Raw genomic sequence first — 18,032 nt, forward strand, 5'->3', positions numbered from 1 at the left:
GCCAGATTTTTTTGAAATCAAATTATAGGGTCATGTTGCTTTCTAAAAGTTAAACTAACTTATACTTCTACCATCAATATAGAGTGTTTATTTCAAGGCAGCGTTTGTGTCACTTTTTTTCCAGTGTATAAGTACTTTTAAAAAAAATCTATAAATTTTACAAAAATTTAGAATATAACAAGAAAACAATAAAAAACAATAATCATTCTCACATATTCCTATTAGACCAAGATAATAGCTAATACCACTTGGGAGGGTACCTTTCTCCACCTCAGCTCTCTCCATCTGTTAAATAAGAACAATAGTGTTTATTATCTACGCTTATAAGTCATTAAATGAGCATAAATGTGTATGTAGGGTGTTTACACATATGCACAAGCATGGTAATACCTAGTTCTTCATTCATCTTTTTCATGCACTGTCTTTCTGTGACTTTAACATAAACTATTCCTACTAAAGTGCTTTGCAGAAAGGCTGTATCAATTTATTCTCCCCACCCTGCCCAGTAGTATTAGAGGTAAAAGAAACTGGTAATCTGTTGTTTTCTTAATCAGTGAAGGTGAACTTTTCCAATGTGTACTTAGTTTAAAAATTTCCTCTAGTGTGTGATACTCTTATGCTTCTAGAGTATTTTACCAGGATCCCTGCCTTAAAAAAAAAAATTTGTAACTATCTGTACATTGCATATATGGTAAGAGGGAGATTTTCCTGGGTTGGCTTGACCTAATCAGTCAGGCACTTTAAAAACTTTCTTTTAGTGCTTTCTCAGGTTAGTCACGTAACTGGAAATTAGAGAGAGAAATCCCTAGTGGGCTAGAAGAAAAAGAACACCTATGTGGTAAACACTCCATGTGGTCTGTAGGAACTGAAAACAGTCTCTGGGCAATAGGTAGCAAGAAAATGGGGACCCCAGTTTTACAACTACAAGACAGTAGCAGTAGTCAGTGAGCTTGAAGAGAACCCTCAGCTTCAGATGGGAACCACATCTCCAGCTGACTACCCTGATTTCAGCCAGGAAAGACATGTCAAACAAGACTTCTAGTATCCAGAAATTGAAATAATAAATTCTGGTATTTTAAGCTACAGGGTTTGTGATAAGATTATAAAACAACAGAAAGCTAATACAGCCAGAAATGTACTTTGGTGTACCAGCATGTGTCATTTTATTGCGTTTTGCTTTATTGTGCATTGCAAATAACTGACTTTTTTCTTACGGGTTGAAGGCTTGTGACAATCCTGCACCTAACAAGTCTGTCGGCACTATTTTTCCAACAACCATTGCTCACGTTGTGTCTCTATGTCACATCTTAGTAATTTTTCAAGATTTTCATTATTGTTACATCTGTTATGGTAATCTGTGATCTGATGTTACTATCACAATTGTTTTGAAATCCCATGAAACCCACATGACTGGCAGACTCAATAAATGTTGTGTGTGTTCTGGCTGCTCCACCAAACAGCAATTGCCCATCTCTCTCCTGCTCCTCAGGCCTCCCCTTACTCTGAGACACAACAATACTGAAATTAGTCCAATTAATGACCTTCAATGGCCTCTAAGCATTCAAGTGAAAAAGTCACATCTCTCAAACTTTAAATCTTAAATCAACAGCTAGAAATGACTAAGCTTAGGAAGAATGCATGTCAAAAGCTGAGATAGGTTGAAAGGCCTCTTGAGCCAAACAGCCAAACTGAATGCGAAGGAAAAGTTCTTGAAGGAAATTAAGTGTTACACCAGTGAACATGTAAATGGTAAGAAAGTGGAATAGCCTTATTGCTGATTTGGAGAAGGTTTCAGTGTTCTGAAATGATCAAACCAGCCACAACGTCCCCTTAAGCCAGAGCCTAACTCTCTTTAAATCTGAGAAGCCAGGGAAAAGTGAGAGGGCCGCACGAGGAAAGTGGGAAGCTAGCAGAAACTGGCTTATAGGGTTTAAGAAACCATCTCTAGACCATAAAAGGTATTAAGGTTACCATGTGTTTTTCAAAGTCTATGTTAACCATACTTTTGGTAGATGATGAACAGCAACAAACCTTAGAAATTGTTAAATGGAAATAGTCTGTATTTAGAAGAGAGGAGAAATCCCTCTGATCTGAAATAGATTAGAACTGGTATTAATACTGCCACAAAACTTCAGGAATCTGATTTATGTTGTTGATTAAATAGAAGATCATTTAGCCTCTGGAGAGATTTGCCACCGAACAACACTTCTCTTACAAACTCACAACTTAAAAAAGACAAGAAGGGGGTGAGGAGTTATTTGTTATAGCAAAAAGCACATCAACTGTGTCCACCTCCAACAGATATAACAGATGGAAATGGAATTTGCTTAGGGAAGATCACTCTTAATTTGCAAACAGATTCAGGCATGGCTTTTTAGTGCCTATGTACGGAAGCACTTCTAATTGGAAAAAGAAAATTCCAAATTTGGAACTGTCAAAGTAATTCATCAATAAAGTGAGCCCCTGAATATCCAGGAACTGAAAGAGGTATGCAGCGAGAATTCAGTGATAAAACTAGATGGGCCCATTGCTGCCCTTAGAAAGCTGAGTGTAAGACAACACAAACACATATTTGGAGCTCCTAAAACACAGAAGAGGCCATTTTAATACCCAGAAAATGTTTAGAGAAGAGACTACCACTAGGTAATGTCCATCAATACAGCTTCTTTTTTTTTTTTTTTTTTTTCAATACAGCTTCTTTAAGAGGCGGGCTTCAAGAGTGAGATGGAGGTGTAGAAGCAGCCCTCTGACTTACAGTGATTTCATGTTCTCTTTTTGAATGACTAAGATGCCTTCCCATAATGATCCTGCTTATATTGTGACTAATAACATGTTGTTTTAGGCTGGATTTAGCATTACATTTAACTGCTTCAACAAAGACTTACCTGGATAGGATAACCATGGGAAAGTACAGATATAATTTCATTTTAAAGAATAGACTATGAAGCACGGCACTTGTTATGATGAGCACTGGGTGTTGCACGTCAGTGATCAATCACTGAATTCTACTCCAGAAACCAATACTGCACCGTATATTAATATTTAAACTATTTAAACTAATACTGCACTGTATATAATATTTAAACTAAAATAAATAAAATTTAAAAATAAATAATAAAAATAATTATACTCAAAAGAATAAAATAAAATGTACCCATGTCATAAATAAAAAAATAAAAATTAAAAAATAAGCAATTAGGCTATTGGGTATATACCTAAAAGAACAAGTAACAAATATTTACTATCTTTAAAAGGAGTAGCAGTGGGGTGCCTGGGTGACTCAGTTTGTTAAGCAGCCACCTTCAGCTCAGGCCATGATCTCAGGGCCCTGGGATCAAGCCCCACATCAGGCTTGGTGCTCAGCGAGGAATCTGCTTTTCCCTCTATTTCTGCCCTTACCCTCTAGCTCATGCATGTGCATTCGCTCTTTCTCTCAAATAAATAAAATCTTTTTCTTTTTTTTAAAAAAGTCTTCATTCTGTGTTCAGTTTTTTTTTTTTTAAGTAGATTTATTTATTTGACAGAAAGAGAGAGAGAGATCACAAATAGGCAAACAGAGAGAGAGGGGAAGGCAGGCTCCCAGATGAGCAAAGAACCCGATGCAGGGCTCGATCCCAGGACCTTGAGATCACGACCTGAGCCGAATGCAGAGGCTTAAACCACTGAGCCACCCAGGTGCCCCTCAAATAAAATCTTTAAAAGTTTTTTTTTAAATTAAAATATAAAGTAAATAAAAGGAATAACAGTATCACCAATAGTGGATTTACCTTTCTTACTTTTCTGTTTGTTTGGGTTTTTTTAAGATTTTATTTATTTATTTGACAGACAGAGATCACAAGTAGGCAGAGGCAGGCAGAGAGGAGGAAGCAGGCTCCCCGCCGAGCAGATAGCCCGACTCAGGGCTCGATCCCAGGAACCTGAGTACATGACCTGAGCCGAAGGCAGAAGCTTCAACCCACTGAGCCACCCTTTCTTTCTAAAAGACAGTGGTGACTACTTTAAAAGTGTATTCTTCTACACTATAAAGTCAATATGGATTTTGATTTCAGGGAAATATGGCTACTTCACTGTTTTTTTTTCTCCCACGTATAAATGACAGATGCAGTTATTTGTACATTTAAAAACTAAGTCCATATGGGAAATGTACCCTGACATTTTTACTCTTCCCATCTCATACAAAAAATTAACTATGGATTGGCTGAAGATAATATATACAGAACGGAAAACAATAAAGCTTTTAGCAGAAAACCTTGGGAACAACTTCATGACCTATGAGTGGGCAAAGATTTTTAAAAAGAAGACAAAAAATGGTAATCTTAAATGGAAAAAAAATTAATTGTGAATATTAAAATTAAGTTAAACTTAATGTCTGCTTATCAAAAGGTACCAATGAGGGAGGTAAAAAGAAAAGCCACGGAGGAGAATATATATTTTAATACATACCCCAAAGAACCCATACCAGAATACAGAAAGAATTCCTACAAATAAAAATGATCACTCAATATAAGAATGCATTAAAAAAAATCAACATTTCTCATAAAAGATATTCAAATGGCTAACAAACATAGGAAAAGAGAACAATATCATTAGGCATCAGAGAAATGTAAAGTAGAACAACAATGTGGTATCAGTACACACACACACACACACACACATACACGAATGGTTAAAATGGCAAAAGTAGAGACCAAGTAACTGGACCTCTCATACACTTGTGGTGGATATGAACTAGTACAGCCACAAATGCATTTGTCAATATCTACTAAAGCTGAACACATGCACACCCAGCGACCTGGCAACTCCTCATCTAGATATAGAATTGTACATCTGCATTCACCAAAAGGCAAGGAAGAAAATGTTCATAGCAGACAGTGATAGCTAAGAACTGGTTATATGGCAGATGTACCTTAATTTCCTTACTGTTAGAAGTTTAGATTGCTTCCAATTTTTCAAATAGTGAATAATGTTGGGAGTAAACATTTTCCTAACACAGCTTCTTCTATTTTTTAAGTATTTCCTTAAGAATGATTCTTAATATATACTTCCAGATTGCTAGGTAGGTGAGCTATACCAACTAAGGGAACCTTTAAAAAAAAAAAAAAAGGAGTACCAATTTCACCATACCCATGACAACAGATTAAAAAAAATTTTTTAATTCAAAATTCAAGGAGGAATATACTTAGTTTTAAAATTTTAAAATTAAATTAAATTAAAATTTTAAATTTAATCTTAAATTAAATTTATTTAATAAATAATAAATAAATTAATAAATAAATTTAATTTAAATTAAATTTAAAATTTTTAATTTAAATTTTTAAATTTTAAATTTAAAAATTTTAAATTTTAAATTAAATTTAATTTAATTCAAAAAAAATTTTTAAAAGAGCATTTCTTTGATTATAAGCACAGTTACCTCCTCTAATAATATCTTCCAGAATGGCAGGTTGGACAAAAGAGCACACAACTTTTTATTACTATCTATCAAGGGCCTTGATGGAAAATTTTACAGTATTCATGTAGACAAAATATCCACAGAATAATAACAATCTTCCCCATCAAATTTTTCTTAGTGGGCTTCCCTTCTCTCTTATAAAACATGCTTATAGGGTTTGAAGACTTATCTTCTGGAACACCACAAACTTCTGGACAGAAGAGAATGTCATTATTCTGCTTTTATGTCTTAATAAATACTTTTGAAAAGGTAGTGACTCAGGCTTTGCCTTCTATTAAACTTCTTTCTTGAAATCTTCTTTCTTGATAGCTGGCAAAATTTCTCATACCAAGTATACTACTGTTCAAAGCAATGAGTCACAACAATATGTAAACTTCAATAAAACCAGATGTGTTGTCAAGCATCACAGGTGAGACATACACAGCATACCATGAAACTTCTTTCAAAGCTTTGTAGAAAAATAAACTTTGACCACTTAGGAAATTTCAAAACTTTTTAATATTTCCTATAAAGGCCCAAAAATAAGAATTCTTGGATACGACTACAGAAATTAAGTTTTATCCAGTTGAATGCTGCTGAAAAAGAAGACAGTTGTCAATTCCTTACTGACCGGCCTCAAAACAGTAGAAGAAACATTTTAAAGTGGTGACATCATTTACAGAGACAAAACTTCAGTATTTATTTTCTCTTCTAGGTCATAAACCAGCTTGACTATTCCAGGACACAAAGATTCACTAAAGTCTTTTGAATTGTATTTGACTTCTGTACTTTGCAATGCAACAAACAACCTCCTATGACACTTTCTCATTAGGACAAATCCAAGTTTAATTTAAGTTCCAATCAATCCTTCTCATGAAAAACCACCCACAGTTAACCAGTGTATTTTCATGATGAACAGATAAGATGCCGTTAGCCTTCTTGACTACATGTTTTCATAGGCTAGGACTTTCTCTTACACAAAACTCTGTGGCTTTTACATCTATCATTCAAGATATCTACAATCATTATGTATCACTTCAATTCCTGATTAGGGAAAACTATTCTAAATGAAAAATGTTAACAATGATGATAGTATTATAATACCTTTAAGTCTTTCAAATGAAACTGTACTTACCACTTTAAAATGACATAAAATAAGTATTTTTTACAAAGACAACTTAAAAAAAAAAAACAGGAAGAAACTCAACGAACAAGAAATATTCTACTTTTACTAGGATCATGGACCCCTAAAGCACAGCAACAGATTTCATAGAGTCTACAAATAACCTAAGTGGTAAAAGTTAATGAAAAATCCACCGGGGAGAAATAGATGATCAAGATATCCCATGCACAGCCAGAAAATACCAGATTAAAAAAAAAAAGTCCATTGGCAGATCAGAGTACTGACTTCAGAGAAGGAACTTAAGAGCACAGAAATCTTCAACAGCACAATTTTGGAAAGAAAACACTTCAAGGGGAGAAGTAGGTTAAGAGTAATAGAGAAAGAGGCTCCCTGGTGGCTCAGTCAGTTAAGTGTCTGCCTTTGGCTCAGGTCATGATTCCAGGGTTCTAGGATGGAGTCCTGCATCGGACTCCCTGCTCAGTGGGGAGCCTGCTACTCCCCCTTCTTGTGCTCACTCTCTGTCAAATAAATAAAATCTTCGGGGGGAAAAAAAAGAGAGGACTACTTTGGAAACTGTAAAGGGAAGAACAAAGCAAGAGGGGGAAATTTAAAGTCCTGCAAGAACCCCCCCCCAAAAGTTATATAACTCCTCCCCCATTACAACCTTTTCTCCAAAAAAGAAAACATCTATGACACTAACAGAGTGCTTTCATGAAACTACCACAAACTATAAAGTAAACCACTGCAAACCACTACCTCTATCCCCACAAATATCTAGACAGTCTTTATCTACTTAAAAAATATATACTATAAAGGGGACCCTGGGTGGCTCAGTCATTTAGGTGTCTGACTCTTGATCTCAGCTCAGTTCTTGATCTCAAGGTTGTGAGTTCATGCCCTGCACTGGACTCCATGCTGGGCGTGGAGCCCATTTAAAAAAAAAAAGGGCGGGGGCGGGGTTAGGTGGCTCAGTTGGTTAAGCATCTGACTCTTGATTTCAGGTCACTCTTGATTTCAGATCACATCATGATCTCAGGATCATGGGATGGATCCCTGTTGTCAGGCTCTGAGCTCAGCAGGGAGTCTGCCTGGGATTCTCTTTCCTTCTGCACTCCCCACTAGGTCTTCTGCTCTCACTCTCTAAAATAAATACATAAATATTTATAATATATAAAACTTATACATACTATACTATATAACATATATAAATTGTAGAGAGTATATATTACAAATTATATATATAGTATGAAACAAAAAAATTTATATATATATATATAAAATAAAACAAAAAATGATAATTACAACAATTCAGTTCATGGAAACTCCCTTCCTCTAAAAAACAGTAATAAACCAGAAGGAAACTGCAACACTCCAGACTTAATTAAATGTCCTCAAGCAATTGGGGATATGATAAGACCCCAAAAACAAAAACTCAAAAACTAAAAATAGAAATGGATAATATCCAGAAAGAACTAAGAGTTGATCTCACACACACACAAAAAAAAGACAATTATGTAAAAAATGAAGACCACATTACAAGGTGCACAAGGAATAATGGATTCTAATAAAACATGATAATGAATGTTGAAAAAAAGAAAAATGAACCAAATAGAATAAAAAGGAAATAAAAAACTAAAAGCACTGGTGAGAACGTGGTTGAAATGTTAAGGAAGATCCAAGTTTCTCACACTTAAAAATGTATCTAAAAAAGATGCACAAGAGAATGGAACAGACATAATATTAAAAGTATCATCTCACAAAACTTTCCAGAAATAAAAGATCTGGATCTGTGTATTGAAAGAGCTTACTGGATACCAGTGAAAACCAACCCAAAATGACCAACTTCAACACATTTCCTTATAACACTATTCAGATTTTAAAGGTAAATAAGCTAAAAATAAATAAATAACCTGGCAATAATGGAAGATTATTTAAAAACAAAAAGAAACTCAAAAAAGAATAGGTCAATCAAGGACATATTTATATATAATCAAGCTGTCCCTCATGTCTCCATATAATAAAGATTTTAGAATAAGCAGTTTTAAGCATGCAAGATATTCTACATCACAAGTCATGCTTCAGGAATCAATCTATTCCAAGATGAACTTCTTCCACTCATAATATGACTGGGAAAACTTGGGCAAAAAAGCAGAATGTGAACATTCAAATATTTTTAAATACAAACCTAGGAAAGTTAGAGATGGGTTGAAGAATAAGATGTTGTATGATGTAGGCTACATGTTATGAATTTATTCTCTAAAAGAGTAAAAACAGGGAGAGAAGGAAAGAGGAAAGTAAAACAGTTCATTGAAAGTTACATAATAGGTAGGAGTTACAGATAACTGGTGGGATTTAATGCCATTAAAAATAGACAAATCAGATAGTAAAGATTAAGACAATGAGGGATCACAGGCATTTTAAAAAGTAAATTTGAAAGATAGCACTTAGAACAAGATTATAAGACTTATTAAGCTCCAAAAGCAGTTTAAAAATAGAAGGAAAGAAAACAATGTAAAGAAACAACCAAAACAAATACATTTTAATTGTAACTTAAAACATGACAGAGTTGAGACAAAACATTTCAGTTTTATAAGTAAGTACAAATGGGCTTAATTCAGCTATTTAAAATAAAGATTTTCAACCGGGTTCACAGAGTTAAGAACCAAAAATGTGCTACATACAAAAATACACCCAAAACAAAATGATCTACAAAGGTTAAAAATAAAGTGTAAGAAAAGGCAGGTATACCAAACAAATGAAAACAGTAAGAGATACGGAGGAAGATGTGCAGATGGGACTGTCAGTCAAAAAGAGAATTCAACTCAAAGTATTAGACATGACAAGAGAAGAACTTTTTAATACTGGAAGTCACAATTTAAAATAAATATATTACAATTAACACCTTTATAAAAGCAAAAAAAAAAAAACCAGAAAAACAAGGGGAAAAGAAGAGAAATACCAATAAGAGATGAAATAGTTAAAAATAAGGATATAAAAAATCTAAACAATAAATAAGACAGATCTGAATGAGAATCAAACTTCACATCTTGCTATTAGAGAACACACCTTCTCAAACATACATGGGACATTTATAATAAAGCTTGTATATTAAGTTATACAGAAAATATTAGCAAGCTCCATAAAGTAGAGGTATTACACCTACATTTAGAGATATTTATGGCCACAATGCAGTAAAAGTAAAAATTATTAACATTAGCAAAGAAAGCTATTCCAACTGCCAATCTATTTATGTACTATATACCCAATAAAAAACATGTACCGAGTAAAAGGGAAATACAAAACAAAATCACAGACTTCCAAAAAAAATACCGATACAATAAATCAATCTGTGGTATATCAATCTTAAAGATGTGATCAAAGTAAACGCCACAGCATTAGTCAGCAACAATGATAGAACAAATATAAATGAATTAAAATTTTTTTGCTAAACGCTAAGAAATAACAAAATAAGCCCAAAGCAAGCAGAATGAAGAAAATGAAATAAGAGAACCAGAAACAGAAATTAATAGGTTAGAGAAAAAAGGATAGATCTAAATATAATAAATCAAAATACATTTTTTGAAAAAAAAAATAGGCAAACCACTTGCCGACAATCAAGGGAAAAAAGGGAGAAAGCACAAATGAACAAAACAAAAATGATGTGAAGGAAATAACCATTGGAAAAAACCACTGAAATAACCATTAGGAAAAAAACCATACAATTCTATTTTGCAGACATCACTACAAATAAATTTGAAGATTCAGGTGAACTGGGTAATTTATCAGGCAAAGAGCTTACTAAAACTGAACTACTTAAAGATAAAATTTGAATGAGATCCTTCTCCTTGGAAAAAATAAATAAGGACCTATTCTACCAAAAAAGCATCAGGCCTGGATGGTTTCACAGAATGAAATCTTCAAATACCAGCTTGTTCAAAAACTCCTACATTTTTCAGAGCAGGGAAATAAAGGAAAACTTCTGAATTCTTTGCACTTATATATGTGACATCAATACCTAAACCTTATAATAAGGACAATAATTATACACATACGCTAGTGTATAAATTATATATTAATGTTTGCTTATCAACATTTATATAAAAATAAAATAGATTATTAGGAAACAGAATCCCATGCCACATTAAAAGAATGACAAAACAAAGGAATACTGTTTCCAGGAATGCAAAGTTGGTTCAAATTAGGAAATCCATTAATTAATCCACCACACAAATAGATTTCAGAAGAAGATCATATAATCATCTCCACAGATGCTAAAGAAGCTTTCTGACATAATCCAATTCTTTCCTAACAAAAAACACTCAAGAAAATGGAAATAAAGGGACACTTCCTGTTATATATCCCCCAAAATTAATTTGTTAAAACCCTTCCCACTCCAGGCCATGTGAACATATTTAGAGACAGGGCCTTTATGGAGGTAATTAAGGTTAAATGAGGTCATAAAGGTAAGGTCCTAATCCGACAGGATTAGTGTCCTTATACAAACAGAACAGAGAAATCACTCCTCCCTCTTCTCTGCCATGTGTGGACATAGAAACACAGTAGCTGTCTGTAAAGCCAGGAAGAGAATTCTCCACAGCAATTGAATCCGACACAACGATTTCAGACTTCCAGACTCTAAAGCTGTGAGAAAATAAATATGTTGTTTAAGCTATCCAGTATATGGTATGGCAGCCTGAGCTAATATTTCCATTAAGATCAGGAACAAGGGGCTCCTGGGTGGCTCAGTTGGTTAAGGCCTCTGCCTTCGGCTCAGGTCATGATCCGAGGGTCCTGGGATCTAGCCCCGCATTGGGCTCTCTGCTCTGCATGCTTCCTCCTCTCTCTGCCTGCCTCTCTGCCTGCTTGTGATCTCTGGCTGTCAAATAAATAAATAAATAAATAAATAAATAAATAAATAAAATCTTAAAAAAAAAAAAAAAAGATCAGGAACAAGAACCATCTCCACTACAAATTAACATAACAATGACTAATAACATTAGCCAATGTAATTAGATAAATCATTCATAGGCACAAGAATTGGAAAAGAAGTAAAACTATCTCTATTTGCAGATGTGATTACTTACTAGAAATTCCTAGAAAGTGAATGATAAAACTGAATTTAAAAAAAAAAAAAAACAGTAAAGTAGGATATAAAATCATCATATAGAAATCAATAGTCTTGGGGTGCCTGGGTGGCTCAATGGGTTAAGCCTCTGTCTTCAGCTCAGGTCATGATCTCAGGGTCCTCGGATCCATGCAAGCCCTGCATCGGGCTCTCTGCTCAGCAGGGAGCCTGCTTCCCCTCACCCCCACCCCCCCACCTCTCTGCCTACTTGTGATCTGTCAAATAAATAAATAAAATCTTAAAAAAATAAAGGAAGAAATCAATAGTCCTCATATAATTAGTAACCAGTAAGAGGATACAATGGCAAAACAAAGCCAAAATATTTCCACTTACAACAGCAACAGAGAAGATATTTAGGAATAACTTTAACAAAAAAAAAGTGTAGAATCTACATGAGAAAGTTCAAAACACTCTTGAAAACAACAAAATTAGATTTCAACAAATAGAAAGAAAACAGCCCTTGTTCTTAAACAGGATGACTAACATACCAAAAGACAACTTATGAACAATCAAAATTAAAAAATTAACAAACATTTTTATGAAGTTGGACAGGTTGATAATTAAACTTCATATGGATCAATAAACAGGTGAGAATAGCCAAGAATACACTAAAAATGAACAACCTTAAAGAGAGAGACACATTAAAACACATTATAAAGCCTCTATCATTTAAATTGTGATGTTTTGGTTATGTAAATATTGATCAGTGGAACACAATAGAAAACCCAGAAATCAAGTATGTACAGAACTTCAGTGTATGATAAAGTCAGTATTTTAAATCAATGAGGCAATGGCAGACCTTTAAATGCACAGTGTTAGGACAAGTGACTAGTCATCTGGAAAAGATACAATTAGATCTACATTTTGTATCATATAAAAGAATATCCCCAAATGGACCAAGAATCTAAATATAAAAAAAGAAAGAAAGAAAGAAAGAAACCACATACATGTACTAGAAGAAAATATAGGTAAATTTATATTTAACTGGGATGTAACAAGAGGCTTTCCAATTAGGATTCAGAATCCAGAAGCAAAAGAGTAATAAATTTGCTATACTGGAAAAAACCTTCATGGCAACAAAACCGTGTAACAAGTTCCATAGGGGCTCCCAGGTGGCTCAGTCAGTTGAGTGTCTGCCTTTGGCTCAGGGCGTGATCCCGGAGTCACGGGGTGTGGGATCAAGCCCCACATTGGGCTCCCTGCTCAGTGGGGAGTCTGCTTCTCCCTCTGCCCCTCACTCTGCTCGTGCTCCCTCCCTTCTATCTCAAATAAATACAATTTTAAAATAAGATAGTAACAGAATTCCTAGTACCGGGGGGGGGGGGGGAGACGAAAAAACCTGATAGAAAAATGAGCAAATGACACAAAAAGTTATTCTAAAAAAATAAACCTTTGACATAGAAAAAATGTGTTCAGCATCACCCATACTAAGAGAAATACAAATCACAAGTATACTGAGATACAATTTCCCACCTATCAACTGGCAAAACTTAACAAAGCATGATGATGCACATGCTGGCAAGGCTCTGGGGAAACAGACATTTTTACACATTGCTCAATGGAAATCCAAGCTGGCACAACCCTTGTAGAGGGGACTCTGGTAATATCTAACAAAGCTATATATGCATTTATCGTTTGAATCAATAGCTGCATTTCAGGAATTTATTCTGAAGATACACCTCCAAGAAGACAAAAATACACTTGCATGAAGTTACTTGTTCCAGCACTGTACTGGAAGCATCTGTACACAGAAGTGTGGTTAAACAAACTGCAGTACCTCCACACTACGGAGTTCTCTGCAGCTGTAAAAAGAATTAAGGGTTACGTCTATGCACTGTTGTTGGAATGATTTCCTTGTTAGGAGGGGGAAAAGCAAAGTAAAAAAGAGTATCAATAGCATATTAGATTTGAACTTTGGAACATCTCTAACAAATCAGATCTTAAAAAAATAATTATAGGGGTGCCTGTGTGGCTCAGTCTGTTAAACGTCTGCCTTTGGCTCAGGTCATGATCTCAGGGTCCTGGGATTGAGCCCTGCTTCAGGCTCCTTGCTTAGCAAGGAGCCTGCTTCTCTCTCTCCCTCTGCCTGCCTCTCTACCTACTTGCCATCTCTCTCTGTCAAATAAATAAATAAAATCTTCAAAGAAAAATAATTGTAACATTAACACACCAAGAACAATCATTCCTGCTACCACTGAATGCCCAATTCCTCTTAAAATTCTATGGATTAAAAAAAAAAAAATTCTATGGATTATTTTAACATGTCTTCCTGCAGCTTGAATCAAGACCAAACAAAGTCCACACATTATTTTTGGAAGATATAGCTCTTAAAGTACAATTCCCTCTACTTCTCCCCTTTCTCTTTTTAAAACGCCATTTACAGAGTCTTTATATTTGAAAAAATGTGTTTCTTTAGCTCCTTTATTTCCTGTAAACTTCTAAGGGCTTGATGGGACTGTAGCTCGCCTTTTTTCACTGCTGTTACAAGACTGCTTAGGTGGTACTGTTTACTTCTACTGCATCACGTGTTTACTACAGTTGCCCTCTGTTAGTGTTACAGTGGTTTCTAGATCCTTAGGCAATCTGAGTCCCTAAAAGCTTATCTGAGACCATATGTTCATAGCAACATACACATGGTAATCAAGCCAACAGATTAACTAAGAGTTGACTGAGAGACAACTGAAGTTATCAATCAGCATCAGGGAAGCTGGCCAGGAATTTGGCCTCTCATAGGCAAGAGGCCAAAAAGTAGAGAAGAAAGGAAGAATTTGACTTGATATGGAGAAGAGGCTGGCAGACAATGAACACCATGCTTATAGGATAGACACTGGGTTCCAGTTATAGCTCTAAAAGATATTTTATACACTTGTACCAATGTTTCCAAATTAACTCATAGAGTATTCAAAATTTATTTTATGATGTTAGTTCACTCAGTCTTAAACATTTTTTCATCTTTAAGCCTAAGGGACTGACTAAGCCAGATTCTCAACATGACTACAAGCAGATTCTCCCGGGAAACCTTGGAAACCTTTAAAATCCAAATCCGGAGGTGTGGGTCCCACCTAATCAATTCTGTTTCAACTGCTCTAGGATGGGGATATAGTATTATTTAAAATCTTTCCAGGTGACTCTTATATGCAGCCATAATTGAGAACCACTGATCTTAGCTAAAAATAACAGCAGCAGCAGCAGCAGCTAGTGCTAGTAAGCATGTATTACATGTTACTGACTGTTCTAAGAACTTTACATGTTACTAGTTCATTCCCTCTCTTACAAGTGAAAAAGACAGGTCTGGTAACTTGTCCAAAACCACACAGAAGCTAACAGCTGAGCGAGGATTTGATACCAAGCACTCTGGATCCAAAACCTATGCTCTTAATCACCATGATATTCTGTCTCCTATGTGTGAATTATACTTATATTCTGTAACTGCAAATAAAATGATTAGAAAAAAACCAAAAAAATAAGATACTTAACATCCTCCTTAGAAACAGTGGAGTGACATCCTGTCCCAAAAGTACCAACAAGCTTATCTGGAGAGTAAATAAACAGATAAGAATCTTCTCTTCCCGAAGATTCAAATTTGAGATTTCCACACATAATCCACATAAATAGTTTCCTACATATCATTCTATATAGTCTAGTTATTTAATGTTAAGTATCAAAAACTGCTTCAGTTTTAAAACTCTGGATAGTGATGTATTACACGTACATTTACAAGAAAATTTCCTACCTATTTCAGTTCTGCTAACTCCAATGCCATTAAAAATTCTCAAGTAATTAAAGTGACAAGAGTCTGAATCTTCAATGTCAAAGTCACCAAATTTGATGCGCACTCTCTCCCCCATCTTTACACGGATCTCCCATTCGCAAACGGTGCTGTTGGGATAGGTCTGTGGATAGTTTATGGACGTGAGGGTTCCACTTTCAGGGCCTAGTACAGTATGTCCACATCCATCACCTTAAAAAAAATTAAAAGAATAAATTATAATTATATCTTTAACATTAGAAATAATCAGGATATTTTTGGTGAAAATTTTAAAATATGTATGACAGCTGTTTTATCCAACACTTTCCTTACACACGATAAAAGGGATGGCAGAGTTCTTAGTGTATCTGCTCACAGGAACCAAAAGCAGCCAGGTAAGGTCAAATAATCAATGATTACCCTTATGAGTTCAAAGAGCTTTCTAATTTCAATGAACAGAAGAAAACATAGCTTAGCAACAACTTTATATACATAATAAATCTAATCTTTAAAAGAATATCGTCATAGTAATCGTTCAAAGCAAATGTAAACTATACAAATCAAAGTATGTGATCAGCTTCATCCATTCATCACAAACCCTTCTAAAATCTGTGAGAAGTAGAATATCTCAAAACATTTTACACGAAATGCTGATTACTGACCATATTAAGTATTTCAAGGCACTCAGTCTTGAAGGCATTAAGCTTTAATGCCTTTTAATAAAATTTAATTTTATATTCTATTGATATTTGCCTTTTTAGTAGTCCCTCTCCAAAAACCTTACTTTTTCCCTACAGAATGAATGGTGAGAAAAAAATACCAGTTTAATGACTTAGTAAAGATTAGGAAAAATAACCTTCATATCTTGGTAGCAACATTATCTGTTCCAGAATTCCTTCACTGTGGGAACTCAGGGAACTTAATATAGTATTATTTGCATCCTCCTTTTATCATAAAATTCAGTGTTTGAGCACCTAGAAGAGGCACGGAATGTTTCAGCTGCTGCTCCAACTGTACCATGTAGCATTCCTTAACGATGGGATTCAAATGAATCTGTATCTAAAAGGAAGATGAAGACATTGTACTAAAATGATAGTATTTTTTTCCTTCAAAATAGCCATTTATAATCACCTTTGGAATAGTTCAGTACTTAGCACAAAAAACCTCTATCAAAAAGTGGCAGTGCTGAGTTTTAAAGTCAATATGGATATAGGCAGCTGTAAAAGGATTTTTCTACTATATTATTGTTATTATTAAGAATAATGCAGTGCTGATACCATTTACTAGAAAAGATGAATGAAAGCTTTAAAAGCCTGCGAATAAAAAGTTAATATAGTATTTAGCAAGTAGTTGCAAAATAGTTATTAACTAGATGTATAAGGAGCTGAATATGAACCAATGAAAAAGTAATTTCAAACCAGTCTCAAAACTCACTTCAATAAAGGAAAAACTATCTACCTACTTTATGATGACAACACTTCATATCCTTTCCTGGTCAAGAAATTTTATTCTCAAATCCCTACTAGTATTGTTGGCCCACTTTTAAAGGTCAATACTAGCAATCTGGTTTCCTAAAGAAACATCTATAAGGTTCAGCTTTTGAGCAACACTGAACTTTAGCTATCTCCACACCCACTTTCATACTATACACAAAAACTAGGCACAGCCACTCAATAATATATAAAGGCATCATGAAATAAACATGTGAATTTTTGTGATACACCCACTCATCTTCTGCAAATAGAGAACTTAAACGTTATACAACTCAGAAGAAAAAAAATTCAAATTTTCCCCAAAACTATGATGCAAATACCTTGAATACCTCTACTGAATATCATCTAAATTAGAAAAACAGGGACATAAAAACCTTCACTATGAAAATAAACTGTAATATAAATAACTTTTGAATAATATTAAAATTTTTCCTAAGAGGAAAAAAACTATCCCCTAAGACAAAGTTTCTAACATTATGAAACTACTCTGAAAACGTTCTCACTATTGAAAAGATGAAACTGCTTTCTAGAGTGTTTAAATCTTTGAAAAGTAGCCACTGAACAAATAACTCAAAATATAAATGTGTTTTAGAAACTAAAGCAGCTTTTTAAGTGGCTGGAAGTACAACAGATTTTAGGAAGCCAAAAATTTCCTATTAGCAGCTGAATTCACGACTTCGTAATGGCAGACTGTCCCATCTAATGTATTCCCCACAGACTATTTAACTTAAGGTTGCCATTTTAAAATGACTTTTACAAAAAGAGTACAAGCAGTGTTAGGAGTAATTTTTAGATGTTTTTATGCTCATATTTATGTTTCATGGTCATTAAACACACAAAGTGTTTCTTGCCCTTTCCTCCATAAAGTATAATTTCTACAAGTTAACAAAATAAATACTAACTGCTGAAAAACAAAACTTGCATGCATGCTGATGAAGAAAACAATTAAAATGGAACTGTCTTTTTTCAGTATCTTGTGAGGGGGAGGGCATGAACAGTCCACAAGTAACGTGCCAAGAATGTTCTAAAATATGTGATGGAGCTCAGAGCTTCCTCCCCTAGCAAAAAAAATGGTATGCACCAGAAACCAAAGTTAAATGAAAGTCTCAAAT

At 34.5% G+C, this 18,032-nt stretch overlaps 1 protein-coding gene across 2 annotated transcripts in view; it reads right to left on the reverse strand.

Annotated features, from left to right (window-relative positions):
* DCBLD2 (discoidin, CUB and LCCL domain containing 2) overlaps nt 1-18,032 on the reverse strand; it is a 96,632-nt gene that overhangs the window by 57,252 nt on the left and 21,348 nt on the right. The window contains exon 2 of one of the 2 annotated variants that reach the window (XM_044251196.1): nt 15,413-15,640. The exons of the other annotated variant lie outside the window; for it this stretch is intronic. Within the exon in view, the coding sequence (XP_044107131.1) occupies nt 15,413-15,640 (228 nt within the window). The remainder of the gene's footprint in view (nt 1-15,412; nt 15,641-18,032) is intronic. 2 annotated transcript variants of the gene reach the window in all.

The sequence above is a fragment of the Neovison vison genome, chromosome 6, assembly GCF_020171115.1.
Source record: "Neovison vison isolate M4711 chromosome 6, ASM_NN_V1, whole genome shotgun sequence".
Classification (NCBI taxonomy): domain Eukaryota; kingdom Metazoa; phylum Chordata; class Mammalia; order Carnivora; family Mustelidae; genus Neogale; species Neogale vison.